This window comes from Xyrauchen texanus, chromosome 32, assembly GCF_025860055.1.
Source record: "Xyrauchen texanus isolate HMW12.3.18 chromosome 32, RBS_HiC_50CHRs, whole genome shotgun sequence".
NCBI lineage: Eukaryota > Metazoa > Chordata > Actinopteri > Cypriniformes > Catostomidae > Xyrauchen > Xyrauchen texanus.
Window position 1 is genome coordinate 31,061,259 of NC_068307.1, and position 14,684 is coordinate 31,075,942.

The following is a 14,684-nucleotide window of genomic DNA, read 5'->3' on the forward strand; positions in this document are numbered from 1 at the left end:
GCCATGATTTTTAACATCTCTTTCTTGATTCATTATTTCATCAGACTGAACATGCAAAATAACTGTTGTCTGATTAATTACACGTCATTAACTCTTTAAGCTCTGAAGGTAAAAAGATTTCCTGTTTCAGTGGCATACCCAAAATAAAAGCTTATAACTCTATAACTAAGAAACTGCTTAATGTTTATTTTTCTGATTTTATATTTTATATCTCAGGGTGTAAATAAGGTGGCTCTGAAAAACTGCTTTTGTTTTGTTCATAATCATGTCACCTTGTAAATTTTGTGTTGATATGACAAAGCAATCAAAAAAATATTTAGTCTAGTGTCCAAAAGCCTCTGCAAACAAAGAAAACATAATAATTGTACATAAGAACTAATTGCACATGCAAACACAACAAGGACTAAAGCTATGCACTCTCTCCAAAGCATGCAGGCATGAGTAACTAGATTTCATTCAGTCTCATTCTGTCATTTGAGTCATCATTGAGTCTGTGTCATTACTTGATGCCATCTCCTGGTGGCCATATGTATTTAGAGTGAACGATCCTCTCTGCCCATATTTGGATGATTTCCACCTCTGGTTGCAGCGATCAGAATACTGATATGATTGGTTGAGCGTTCCATTACACTGGACAACGTACTTCATCATTTCCATTGAAGTCATCTGATCAAGGAAAGCTAATTCGTTTTTAGCCAGATAGCTCATTATGTGCTGTGTGCAAATTATACTTTGTGTCATTTATCTAATGACCTATGCATCTGATTATGTTGTGTGTGGGCTCATTTGAAAAATAATCACCTCCTCCAGTGATATTTTATATGTTTTACATGTAGCATGTCAAGAAATATACTTGGCTAATACTCGCTATATTGCAAAACTATAATACTGATATTTTGATCAGTTTGATGTTTTTTACAATTACAATACTATGTGCCGTGCAAAGTTCTTAATACATTATAAAACATGAACATTTCTAAATGTCAAAGCACTTGTTCAGTTTTGGTCATAATGTCTACTGTACATGCATTGTAAAGTACAGCTTCTAAGATTTAAAATTATACCTATTTTGAATTTGGTCAAGACTGTAGTTATTCATATTTTGATAATCATTTTTCCTTGCCGGTGGGCTTATCCCAGCTTAAAGGGTTAAACGGTTTATAAAGTGTATAAATGTGTGCATACCCAAAATGAATGTTCACCACAGAATGTATTTGACTCGCTATTCTAAAATCTCAAAGGAAATTTTGCCTTTTGGGTTGACAAATTTATATTTTTAATGAATACAGGGTTTCCACCTTCATGGAAAACCTGGAAAATATCAGGAAATTTTACACTTTTGTTTTCCAGACCAGGAAAAGTCCTGAGAATCTTAAAAGTCATGGGAATGTCTATAGTGAATATCATTATTTCTGATTATTCTCTCTAAAATGTTTAATTGACTAAATATTGCTCTTGTGTAGAGTAACATTTTGTGAGTAAATAGTAATTTTTTGAGTCATATCTTTTCAGTGAATTAGTAAAAGCGATTCACAAATCAGTCTGAATGATTTATTAGTGTATCCGTCTGGATCAAAATGATTTATTTGAAATGACAAACTCACAAAAGCACAAACATAACTGAACTTTTTATAAACACGCACAGATTCTTAATGGAATGTACTGGACTAGTCAACAAAACATCAAAACTATTTATAATGTATATGAATAGCTGCCAATGTAAGTGACAGAAAATCTGTGTGATTGAAAAGACTTCCCCGTTTGTGCGGGTTAGTTCATTCGTCTGCAGCTTCTGTCGTATCTTCACATTTATTTGCAGTAAAGGTCATACTTCAGTAAGGCACCTATTTTTGTTCCAGCTAGTTTCGTTTGGAACAACTCGTCCATTTGTTTACTCTGATCCTCTGTAAAATGATTCTTCCAGTCGCCCACCTCACCTGCAAACAAACAAACAAACAAAAAAACATTTAAAAGAGAAATCTCTGGTAAGGTCTCGTCAATGAAGAGTAATTATTTCTGTTTCTAGACTATGCTAATAAAAATATGTAATTTATATTCACCCTTTGCTACATTGAAAACACTACAACAACACATTATATGATGTTTTATATTGTTAATTTAATTTAGCAATGAATAACTGATGACAGACCATTGAATAATTGAAAACGAATGCACACCCAACGCGCAGCGGAGTTACCATTACACCTTGGGTATGCATTATTTTTCAACAATTCAACAGGCCGGAGTCAATTATTCTGCTTATACCACAGTTACCACATCTTTAGACATCGTTCAGGGCATTATCTAAAGACATTTTCTGGTTTTCATCTCTAAAACGCTCTTGAGAGTGGAACTAATTTCTTCCACCATGGATTCAACATCTTGCTCTGATACATCTCAAGCTTTTGTTGCTAGTTCGGAAACATCACTTTAGAACTAGCAATGGAGGATTGCAAAGCTTGTGCTGCTTTACTCAAGGATATACTGGACTAATAAGTTAGTGCGTTTGTGCGTGTGTGTAAGTTTGTTTTTGAGGGATCGAAAGAGAGAAGCTCAGAAACTGAGCGAGATCACCTGTGGGATTCCTTTATTTGTTGCAGCTCTTGTCAGAAGTAACATAGCTTCAAAACTTATTACTAGATGCAAGTTTAAGCACTCATCAGCAGCAGCGAGTGTCGCCATAGTTCATATGTAAAACTGTTTTCAACCCTACTGAGATGTAGGAGTGTGCTGACATGATGGCTCTGTTTTTAGCTTGCGAGTGTGCACGTCATTTGTGTAATGTCTGTGTGTCCATGTGTGTGGGAGTGTGTGTGAGAGTGGGGGAGGTGGTTTTTCTCCTCCTAAAGAGGAGAGAAAAACATCATTCATCTGTAATAGATATCATGAACATGGTTTGGGATTACTTTAGTAAGCCTTTGTTAGTCAACACCAGTCGCTGCTGCATCACAGATGCAAGTTAAGACTTTACTATGTAAAGGAGAAGCCGTACATCATCACTGTCCAGAAGCACTGCCGACTTCTCTGGGCTCGTTCTCATCTTAGAATGAAATTGGAAGTGGAACTGTGTTTTTTGGTCCAAGCTGTTATCAGTGTCAGGTCCGAAATTCAGTGTCTGTATGGGCCAGGGGTGTGTCAGTGCCCATGGGTAACTCTCACATCTGTGAGGGCACCATTAATGAAGACAGATATGCAGTGGCGGAGCTAGGAGGTTCAGTCCATGGTGGCCACCCCACACGCAATTGACGTTTTTGAGCACACAAAAATTTCTGTGCCACCACAGACTGATCGCTGGCCCCTGGCCGGCCAACCCTGTGAAAAACTCCTGGTTCTGCCCCTGCAGATATGTACACATTTTGGAGCAGCATATACTGCCATCCAAACCACATACTGGCCGAATAAGCAGAAAGTGAGGGTGCTAGATTGGCCTGCTGACCATCTCCAATTGAGGATTTGTGGTGCATTATGAAGCGCACAATACTGCAATGTAGACCCTGTACAGTTGTGCAGCTGAAGACCTACATAATGTATTGAGGGGGGAAATTTCCACTTTTTAAACTTAACAAACTTGTGTCTTCAGTGCACAAATGCTTAATAAGTGTTATTAGAAGAAATGGTGATGTTTCACAGTGGTAAACACTCGACTGTCTTAACATTTTTGGAGCATGTTGCAATCATCAGATTTTAAATGACTGTACATAAAAAACAAATAGTGAAATTCACAAGGTAAAACATAATTGAATGTTTAGTTGTAGTGCTTTCAATATAGCAAAGGGTGAATATAATTTTTAAGAATAAATCTTTTTGTTTTATTGGCATTTTGCATACTGTTCCAGCTTTTTCGGAATTGGGGTAGGACATTATTTGTTTTTAGCCATGAAATGGCGACCTTCAAGCTAAAATATTTTCATCTAGAACGTCCTAGAAGTTTCTGAGGGCATCTTAACAGAACAGATATTCTAGTGATGTGTAGTGGCATGTTTTTTTTTAACATTTTGAAATCCATCAGTCTTATTTCTGGAATGTGAGTGGAAGTCGCACCTTTGCGGAAAAAGACCTGTCCAAAATTCCCATGAGACTTCTGCGAGTTCTCCAGCATGGCATTGAATGTGCTCTCTCCGGAGATGTTGCTGATCTGTTCCTTTGTCAATGGGAAGCTGAAGAACTCTGCAATGTTCTTCACACCTTCTGATAAGTTCTGAACAAATAGTCAAAGCACCAGAAAATCAAATCAAAAGTAAAATGTTGCAACACTTTCACAAATGACCCTTTCCTTACCTTCACCCAGAACGTCCCATAAGAATGAATTTGAGATTTCCGTGAATGGTGCGAATTTAAGTGAAATTAGCTCGTAAATGGGTATTTATTAAAGCTGAAGTGTTTATTTTTTGGATGTTCAAATACTTTCTCCTATCCCTGCTTAATATGCAGAGACAACTATAATGAAGCCATTAGTAGGTTGTTCTCTACAACCGTAAACACAAATGTTGCTCTGTTTGTTTGAGGGGCCCAATCGCCCTTACAAAAAATCTAAACTAGCCACAAACTTCCAGGAGAATAGCGTGAACCCTTCACGGTTGTTATGTCTCTGTGGTAACACGCTCAACAAGCCACGTGATAAGATGAGCGGATTGACGTCTCAGATGCGGAGCCAACTGAGATTCGTCCTCTGCCAACCAGACTGTGGCGAGTCACTACGCCACCACGAGGACTTGGAGCGTATTGGGAATTTGGCATTCTGAATTGGGGCGAAAATATTTGGCTCTTCGCCTCCAGCAAACATTTGGCAACAATGGACAACTTGCCGCAAGTTTGTCGAAAAGCTTATTTGCACGTGGCAATAATCATTGGCAAATCTGCGGCAAGTTTGCTGTAAATCTTCTATGAACTCTCGCCCAATACCTCAATAATGAATGTATTACATGCACACCAACATGCTGATAATCTCAAACAATCGTCTTGATTAATCGATTATTGATCCTAACCCCGATTATGCATTCCATGTAAACACCTTTACCAGGGTTCTTACCAGTTTACCCAGTAAACACAAGTGTTTTTTGCATGCCTCTTCATGGTTTTACAACAGAAGAATAACTTGTTTATTTAAAATCTCATGAAAACACAGTTTTCTAGCTTTGTCTGATTTTTGGAATTTTCAGATTTGTGGGAGTTATCGTCATATTGGTGAGCAATATGATCAAGCTCAATGTTGAGTAACTGTAGTGATTTGATGCCAACGTTGTGTTGCTTTGCTTAAACTTTATAATAAGCAGGCGAGGCGTATTTGCTGGTTTAACATCTTTTACTCAACAGCTTTCACCTCACATCCCGGGCTTCCCGTCATCCCCCCGTGGCCTGCCGGGTAATGGAGTTCTTAACGTACTCATAACATCACATCTTTCCCCCTTTAATAAAATAATATTTACCTCAATAACAAAATAACATTTATAACCTGTAGAAACATAACCATCTTCAAGTGCTATTATACTTATATATATGTATATATATATATACTTTAACACTTACCTATACATGTAAACAACTTTTCAGTTGAAACTTTTTTTTTAGATATAGACAAACTTAAAGGTCCATGTTGCTCCTTTGTTCCACCAACTAAACAAAAGAAACTTTAGCAACTTTCGATGAACCTTTTAGGTGGCTGAACATGTCTCTTAGGTCTAGCCTGTATTTCAGCAGCTGGCGATTTCAATAGTTTAGTAGGTGTCGCAGCTGTTGGTGACACAGACACTGCTGTTAGTCCCCTGTCAGTTAGCTCTGTAGATTCAACCGTGTCCTGCTGAACCATCTCCTGAGCTGTAGTGTCCTTTTCATTCAGCTGCAGTTGAAGATCCGTGCGGTTCCTCCTCAGAAACACTCCATTCTCCGTCTGGATCCTGTAGGAGCGTGGAGCAACTTCCTCCTCCACCTGTCCCTTTTGTCTCCATGTGCCTGTAGCGATGTCCCTGAGACGCACCATGTCTCCAGGCTTCAGCATTGGCAGGTGCTTTGCCGTTCGATCAAACCAATGTTTTTGTTTCGCTTTCTGTTCCTCTTTTATTTTTCTGACTTTATGAGCACTTTTTGGCGTAAGCAGGTCTTCATTTATTGGTAGGTTAGAGCGAATGCGTCTACCCATCAGCATTTGGGCTGGTGATAGCCCGTTCTGTAGAGGTGTACTCCTATAGATCAGTAAGCTTTTCTGAAAGTCATCTCTGTCCTGCGCTTTTTTCATCATGTTTTTCACTGTTTTCACAGAGCTTTCTGCCAAGCCGTTGGACTTTGGATAGGTTGGACTCGACGTAGAGTGTTGAAACCCCCATTCTTTGGCAAAGGCAGCAAACTCGCTGCTGGAAAACTGGGGCCCATTGTCCGAAAACAATTCACATGGGACACCATGTCTGGCGAAGACAGCCTTGAGGTAGCTGATGACTGCCTTACTTGATATTGACTGCAGCGCTCCAACTTCTGGATAGTTTGACAAGTAGTCAGTGACCACTATGTAACTCTTTCCATTACAGTCAAATAGGTCAGTTCCAACCTTGTAGTAAGGTCTGTGGGGCACCGGATGAGTCATCAGCGGCTCATCTTGTTGTTTTGGCCTGTGGGTGCGACAAAGTTCACATGACGCTATTGTCTGGCTGATGTCTTGGTTGATTCTCGGCCAGTACATTACTTCTCTTGCCCGTCGTTTACACTTGACTTCTCCGAGGTGGCCTTCGTGTATCTTTTGGAGCATTTGCTTACGTAATGATGATGGAATAACAAACTTGCTCCCCTTCAACACTAAGTCATCCACAACAGTGAGCTCGGCTCTGCAGTTCCAATAGTCTTTTATGTTCATGGGGCAATCCTTTTTGTTTTCAGGCCATCCTTTCTGTATTGCACACTTGAGTTCTTTCATTGTTTCGTCTGCATTTGTCTCTCTCTTAATTTGTTCTGTTCTGTCCGCTGTTACTGGCAGATTTGTCACAATCATGTCCACGTATGCTTGTATTTCTGCATTGCTCTCGCTGTCCGGACGTTCCCTTTATCTACTGCTCTAGACAAGGTGTCGGCGGTGTACATGTATTTCCCTTGTGTATATATCATGTGCACGTCATATTTTGCAGCCTGATTAGCATGCGTTGTATCCGTACAGGACAGTCATTCAGAGGTTTGGACATGATGGACACCAGAGGTTTATGGTCAGTTTCTACTTCAAAAGCTTGACCATAGACATATTGGTGAAAGCGTTCACATGCATACATGCTCGCTAATAGCTCCTTCTCAATTTGAGCGTACCTGGACTCCGCGCTTGTCAAGGCTCTGGATGCATAGGCGACAGGTAGCCACTGCTCGTCGTATTGCTGCAGCAGCACCGCACCCAGGCCATACTGTGACGCATCTGCTGAGATCCTTGTTCTCTTTTCTGGGTCATAAAACTTTAACACGGGCTCCTGTGTCAGAGTCTCTTTCAGTTTCACAAAACATTTCTCCTGCTCATGAGACCAGATCCATTCATTCTTCTGTTCGAGAAGACTCCTGAGAGGCGCTGACTGTGCTGACAACTGTGGGACAAACTTGGCCAGATAGGTGACCATTCCCAGAAAACGTCTGACCTCATCTTTGTTGTTTGGTCTTTCCATGTTGTTGATTGCTGACGTTTTTTTCGGGTCAGGCTTCACTCCCTCTTCACTGACAACATCTCCCACAAAGGTAAGTGTTTTCACTCCAAACTCACATTTATCTTTGTTAAGTTTCAGATTCACTTCCCTTGTCTTGTCTAACACTTGTCTAAGTCTTTCATCATGTTCTTCTCGATGCGAGCCCCAGACTATGATGTCATCCATCATGGTCTCTACTCCTGGTATGTGCTCGAAGATCATGTGTATAGTCTTATGGTAGACTTCAGGTGCTGACAAAATGCCATACGGCAGGCGAAGAAACCTGTACCTGCCCTCAGGTGTGTTGAACGTGCACAGTTTCGAACTCTCCTCGTCCAGCCTCATCTGCCAGAAGCCTGACGAAGCGTCTAGTTTACTGAACCACTTAGCTCCAGCAAACTGTGCCATGATTTCTTCTCTTGTTGGTAACTTAAAGTGTTCTCTTTTTATCAGCTTTGTTTAAGTCTCTTGGGTCCAAGCACGTTCTCAGAGCTCCTGTTTTCTTTTGCAAAACAACCAGCGAGCTCACCCACTCAGTTGGCTCATCTATTTTCTTGATGACTTCCAATTTTTCCATGCTGCTAGTTCCTCTTTCAGTTTTCCACGCAACGCGAAGGGATTTTCCTACAAGGATGCACAACAGGAGGCACATTTTTATCCACACGTATTTTGTGTTCTCCAGGTAGACATCCAAGTCCTTCGAAACAGTCCTTATACTCCTCCATGAGTGAGTCATGATCATTTGCAGTATCTGATGTCACAACAAACACTCTTTTAACTAGATTGAGCTTTGTACATGCCTTGAGTCCCAGAATTGGTTGTGCACTTGTATCCACGATCAGCAGCAATGCTCTTATCTGCTGGCCTCTGTGTTTGAAGGTTGCGATGCATCCGCCTTTAACAGGAACACGTTCTCCAGTGTATCCTGTCACTTTTGTTTTTATAGGATGAATTTTGCTTTTTACTGTCAATTTTTTATAGTCGTCAAAAGATAACAGGTTTACATGGGCACCTGTATCTAGCTTGAATGGTATTATTGTCTCATTCACGTTTATTGGCACAATCCACTCCTCTTTTTCTGTTTTATGGGCACGCACCACATCTACAATGAACTCTTCGTCTTCCTCTTCATCCTCACCAACTGCATGAACTTTCTGTTTAAAAGCTGACTTGCAACATCTTGCATAGTGATTGCTCTTTCCACATTTGTTACAGGATTTTCCATATGCAGGACATGATTTTGGCTTGTGGCTGCCTCCACATTTACCACATTTGTATTCTTCAGATTTCTCTTTCTGGCCTTTTTGCTTAGTAAATGTTTTCCTTTTCATTTGTTCTTTATGTACAGCATGCACTGTAGTTTCACCTCTCCGAAGCTCTTTTGCTTGTGCTCGAGTGGTTTCTGCTGCTCTGCACATAGTGACACACTTGTCTAATGTAAGTCCAGTCTCTCTGAGCAGTCTTTCTCTAAGTGCATTATCCACTGTGCCACAAACAATCCTGCCTCTCACTAATGAATCTCTCAGGGTGCCAAATTCACATGTTTTGCTTAGTATGTGAAGCTCTGCTAAGTACTGGTCAAAAGGTATTCCTTGCTTTTGATCATGGGTGAAAAACTTATATCTTTCAAATGTCACATTCTGACTAGGCACAAATTACTCTTCAAACTTTGTCATTAGCTCTGCTAAAGTCAGATTAGCTTCATCCAACTGAAAGCTATTATATATATCCAAAGCATCTTCTCCCATAACATGCAAAAGGATGTGAGCTTTCAATTTTTCATCCTCACCCCTGCTCCGCTTGCTGCTAAATATATATTAAATCTTTGCTTAAAACGCTTCCAATTATCAGCAAGATTACCAGTCAGTTGCATGGAAGTGGGTGGACTTAGCCTCTCCATTACTGAACGTCGGGGTATCAGGACTTCCCCAGCCCTCTCTCGTTGCTGGTTGTCCTCTGATTCGGGCACAAGATCCTCTTCTACTTGTACGATCTGTCCCTCGTCCCCCGCTTCACTTCCACTGCCACTTGTAGCTATCACACGCCGTAGCAAACTCTTTTAGCATGTTGCCGTGTTAACACGTTACACTCACGCGACCGGATATTTTTCTTTATTTTCCGTCGTTCTCCCGCGGCAAATCTTCCTTCCGTAGCTGCTCACGGCCACTTCTGACACCATGTGTTGCTTTGCTTAAACTTTATAATAAGCAGGCGAGGCGTATTTGCTGGTTTAACATCTTTTACTCAACAGCTTTCACCTCACATCCCGGGCTTCCCGTCATCCCCCCGTGGCCTGCCGGGTAATGGAGTTCTTAACGTACTCATAACATCACAAACGTGAGTACGTTTCAGGACGGGATCTGTTTGTATGATCAATGACCAAAGGGGGGAATATTCGGGTAAGCTCTTTGAAAACAATTTTTATTTTTCCAATTCTGTTTTGTGGTACTGGTTACCCAGTAATTATTAAGTAAGTTATTAATTAAGTTACTAACATTAATTTTCCTTTGAGTAAATCTAGGTGTTCTCTATGATGCTGTACATGTTCATTACAGAATAAAGGCTATCTATAGACTCTTGTATGATAATATGGCAGACGACAACAATTTGGATTGGTCAGTAACATGTTTTAAGGTGAGGCTTAGCAAAGGGGTCGATTAGTTGCCTCTTATTTTCTCAAGTGGCTCCACAGCCCTTTCTATAACTTTCTTTATTGAATAAAAAACAATATTATATATTCTGTCAGAAACAAAACCCAGAAAGACAACTATACATTTTGGAGGAGTCGACTTAAGAGGCCAAAAGCCAAAGTGAGAATGAGACTCCTATAAAAATGGACAGTCTTACCTGTTTCAGTTCCTCGAATGTCACAATCATCACGTTAGGGTCATCTAGACGTTTCTCCCAGGCAAGAGCGTGATCAAAATAAGAGCCCCAGGGAACTAAGAGAAGACACAAAAGAAAATCAGCTCACTATGATATTCTTCCTTTTAAATGTATAGATCCTTTAACTTTCACTGTTCAGTCTCTTCCTTACCTTCACCAGCCATGAACTCCGAGAAGAACTTGTCCCACGGCTCAGCACTGGGTAGAACTGGGTTTTTGTTCATGAAATGGAAATATGAGACGAGGGTGTCTTTTGGGTTTCTAAACACCACTAGAATCTGAAAACATAAGATGCAACACTAAATTCTCTTGTCTGTCTTGACATAATCTGTAGCCCAAATTGTGACTCTGTTTTTGGACTCCTTTTGATTAATTACTTATGTAAAAATTATCAGATTTGACCCTGTTATTAGTCAAGTTGTGTGTAGACACCTACTGTATCTTGGTTGTCTTCTTATTCTGGATTCAGAATGAGTCAGATCAGCTAAATTCGTTTTAATGATAAGAGTCTAAGAGTTTCGTGATTAGTGCCCCTTCTCGGCCTGGTACTAGGCTACTCCGAACGTGAGAGGTTAAACTCTCTACCGCCACCAGCAGCTCAAAGTTGAATTCACATGCCTGCTTATAACTTTTTTGAGTGGGTTTGCGTAGTGAGCTCCATTACTTCTCTTATTAATCCTCACAAACCCTGGACTTGTTGAGGTATATAAGAATTGGGGGTTTGTCCGGGATATAATGAGCTGTTAAGCAGAGAGGCAGGAACAAAGGTGGAGAAGAATACACAGCAAGCAAAACACATGTTCTCTGAGGCTAAATGCCATACATCCTCAGATATAAGGGTAATACCAAAGATAAAACCATAAATAAACAAAAAGAAAAATATGTCCTGGGACATAACACTCAAACAAAGTTTGTCCAATCCTCATCAAAATTTGGCTCATATAATCATCACTCAAATCCTTTTAAAGGTAAACAATTTAAATTTTGATACATTTCTGAAACATTTCGCTTATAAAAGCTTTTAAAGATCCCAAGATCCTCATTTTGCCTATTTTGAGCCTATATTGACAGAATTTGGTTGCATACATTGCCACCAACTGGTCATGTTACATTCATTTTCTGCTCTTTTCCAGTCAAAACTACAAAGTGAATGTTACATCAACTATTGAATATGCGTGAGCCAAGCTGAAGGGCTATAGTTCCTTTGTCTCTGTTGATATTATAATTGCGTTGGTATTGAGTTTTAGGTGACCTCTGTAGTGCATTACAAAGTGCACATACTGTTACTGACCTTTGGTTTCTTTGTAAAGAAAGTGGCAGGCATGTTATCAGGGTGCAAATGTGTTCCCAGAAGTCTTTGTGGAGGTGCTTCAGCCAGTTTCTGCAAGAAAAACCAATGTAAACCACTAAATACTTTAAAATATTACACAAGCTATTTTCAGAGTGATTGTTTGTCCTGTTACTCACCTGTTGAGCGTCTGGAGGTAAAAACTCAACCAGAGGGGGCCTCTCGGGTGGTGCCTCGTTTTTGCCGGTGGAAGCATTCACGATTTTGCGCAAGACTGCCACCATCCAGTTGAAGCCTGTGTCGGGGTTGAAACAGAACAGTCAAAGAGCGCAGATTTAGGATATATTGGACGAGAGAGTTTGCAAGACAAAGAGACAAAAAGCAAGAGAGACAATAAATGTGCACATACAGTAAGATGGAGAAATACAAGATGAAAATGGCAAAACTTTAATTGTGTTATTGCTTTAAAACAGTTATGAAACAGTTTCAGTTTGCTGTCCTTTTCTGCATACCGCGGTGCCGTTTTGTGGTCCGTTCTGCATAACGCAGAGGCTCATTTTAGCTTATCGCGGTCCGTTTCGCGGCCGACACACCGGCCCGCTCGGTTCTCCTGATGGCCAGTCCGTCCGATCGGCCCCAAAGTGTGCCGGCCCACCGGGAAAATGCCCCCCCGCTCAGCCCCGCACTCGGTTCGTTCCCTCTATCCCCGCCGGGGTCTGCCTACTTTTCCAGCATTTTCAAATATTTCTAGTGGGTGGAGTGAGACTCTGAGCAGGTGTTTAGTTACCCTTTAATATATATATATATATATATATATATATAATTATTTAAATTTAAATTAAGCTTTTATTTTGACGTGTTTCTATGATATGACGGGAGCTTTTCAGTCCAGCTAAATGACTCAAAGTGATTATTGAGGGTTGCTATTTAATTACATAAGTCTGTACTGTGTATGTGCCTTGCGCTGTGTTCACTATCATCTGCAACAAACCGAGCACGCGATGTTCATGATGGTGTTTCCCCTGTATGAGCCAAGGAGAAGCGTTAAAAGGTCTGAGCAGCCGGAGTTGGCACAACACTGTCTCCACACATTCACAAGTGCTCACATTTGAAGCGCACCACATGCAAACTATACATTTATCTCATTAAATAGCAGACTTTGCGGTTAATAATCTCACTATGATATAACGTGATTTAAATTTGTGCGCTGAATATTTATGTCATGACATTCATACGTCAGATGGTATTGGTGTTTGGTATCATAGCATTTTTACAAGCACGAGTACGAGTATATGAGCACGGTATCGGACCCCATTCTGATACCAGTATCGGGACATTCCCAGAATGGATCATTTGTTCTGCTCATGTACATCAGATATCATTCTTATAGGGGGGCCTGGGTATCTCATCAAGTAAAGACGCTGACGACCACCCTCCTGGATTTGCTAGTTCGAATCCAGGGCGTGCTGAGAGACTACCGTCAGGTCTCCTAAGCAACCAAATTTTCCCGGTTGCTAAGGAGGGTAGAGTCACATGGGGTAACCTCCTCGTGGTCGCTATAATGTGGTTCTCGCTCTCGGAGGGGCACGTGGTGAGTTTTGCGCGGATGCCGCGGAGAATAGCGTGAAGCCTCCACATGCTCTATGTCTCTGCGGTAACACGCTCAACAAGCGGAGACAACTGAGATTCATCTTCCGCCTCCCGGATTGAGGCGGGTCACTACGCTACCACGAGGACGCATTGGGAATTGGGCGTTCCAAATTGGTAGAAAAAGGGAGAGAAAAAAATTATTCTTACGTGAATTATTTCAATTCAGTGTGGCAATTCGACAACAATGTTTTACAAACATATTACACCAAAATTTGTTTTGTTTGTTCTTTTTATGAATGAGGCCCAATCTTGTGTGCCAGCTGAGTTGCTTAAACACGGGTGTTGATATTAGTCATAACTCACAGATTATTACATAAGGTTTACAAAACACACTTGTGCATTACAAACCATCAGGTTACATGAGTCTTGAAAAGTCCAGCAGTGAAAATCCAGCAGGGAGTTTAGCTTAATTTTATTGCTTTAAAAACAAGGTTAAAGCTGTCATGGAAGAGAATTTAAGAATGTTGTTTGCCCTCCAGCAATCGGTGTAAAACTTTACAGCAGTCATTGCTGTTATGCAACTAGTATGTAACCTGACTCCTCCAGCACCCGTTTTCCCAGATGTGGAATAGTTTTAGGGGGTTTTAGGACATTCTTTGCACGTACACATCTCAAACTTCTCAAAATCAAGCAAAAACACTAAACTCACCACATTTAGGATATGCCACCAGAATAAGGTCATCCTCTCTGGCTTCCAGGTCTTTTAACTTCTCGAGTGTCTCTGGGGGGCTCAGGATAGTGGAGTACAGAACTCCATCTCGCTTGTAAAGTTTGTCTTCATCTTTCATTTTTGCCGCTGCCTCCATTCTGGACTTCATTGCATTCATAGCTCCTGTTTGAGTCATTATGGCAGTCAAGTTCTCCTGGTGCTTGCAGTAAAGTCTCAAAAAGACAGACACAGAGAGTATTTATGCTGTACTACAGGAAGAAGAAGCTTTGTGCAATGAAAACCCACCCACAAGTCCAGAGTTTGCGTGAGAAACGCACAAGGCTTGGTGTCCGTGTGAGTGATTATTTCCTGATTGTGTGTGTGTTCGTGTGCGTGTGTGTGTGTGTGTGTTTGAGACTAACACGAGCATGACAATGCCATCTTGTTTTCTTGAAAAGCTGGTTTAGGCAGGGGTGAAAAATAATGTTTAATCTGTAGTCAGTTCATGTAGCCGAGTTGCTGAATGGCCACTGAACTCTCTGAAAGTGAAGCAGCGATCAGACACTTG

General features: G+C 40.8%; 2 protein-coding genes across 2 annotated transcripts in view; both read right to left on the reverse strand.

Annotated features, from left to right (window-relative positions):
- Positions 1-14,684, reverse strand: part of LOC127625863 (tudor domain-containing protein 3-like) — a 636,076-nt gene that overhangs the window by 184,448 nt on the left and 436,944 nt on the right. The gene's annotated exons all lie outside the window — the stretch shown is intronic.
- LOC127625868 (sulfotransferase 6B1) lies at positions 1,547-14,462 on the reverse strand. The gene is made up of 7 exons (XM_052101290.1): positions 14,117-14,462; positions 11,997-12,112; positions 11,821-11,910; positions 10,681-10,807; positions 10,491-10,585; positions 4,042-4,198; positions 1,547-1,937 (listed from the first exon to the last, which is right to left on the reverse strand). Exons 1-7 carry the CDS (start codon positions 14,310-14,312, stop codon positions 1,810-1,812), a joined length of 909 nt encoding a protein of 302 aa, XP_051957250.1. The 5' UTR covers positions 14,313-14,462; the 3' UTR covers positions 1,547-1,809.

Coding starts and splice junctions, on each gene's coding strand:
- LOC127625868 (XM_052101290.1), bottom strand. CDS start 14,312: ATGACTCAAACAGGAGCTATGAATGCAATGAAGTCCAGAATGGAGGCA. Junction 10,808..11,820: donor TCTTTACAAAGAAACCAAAG/GTCAGTAACAGT, acceptor TTATGTTTTCAG/ATTCTAGTGGTGTTTAGAAA. Junction 10,586..10,680: donor GGAGTTCATGGCTGGTGAAG/GTAAGGAAGAGA, acceptor GTCTTCTCTTAG/TTCCCTGGGGCTCTTATTTT.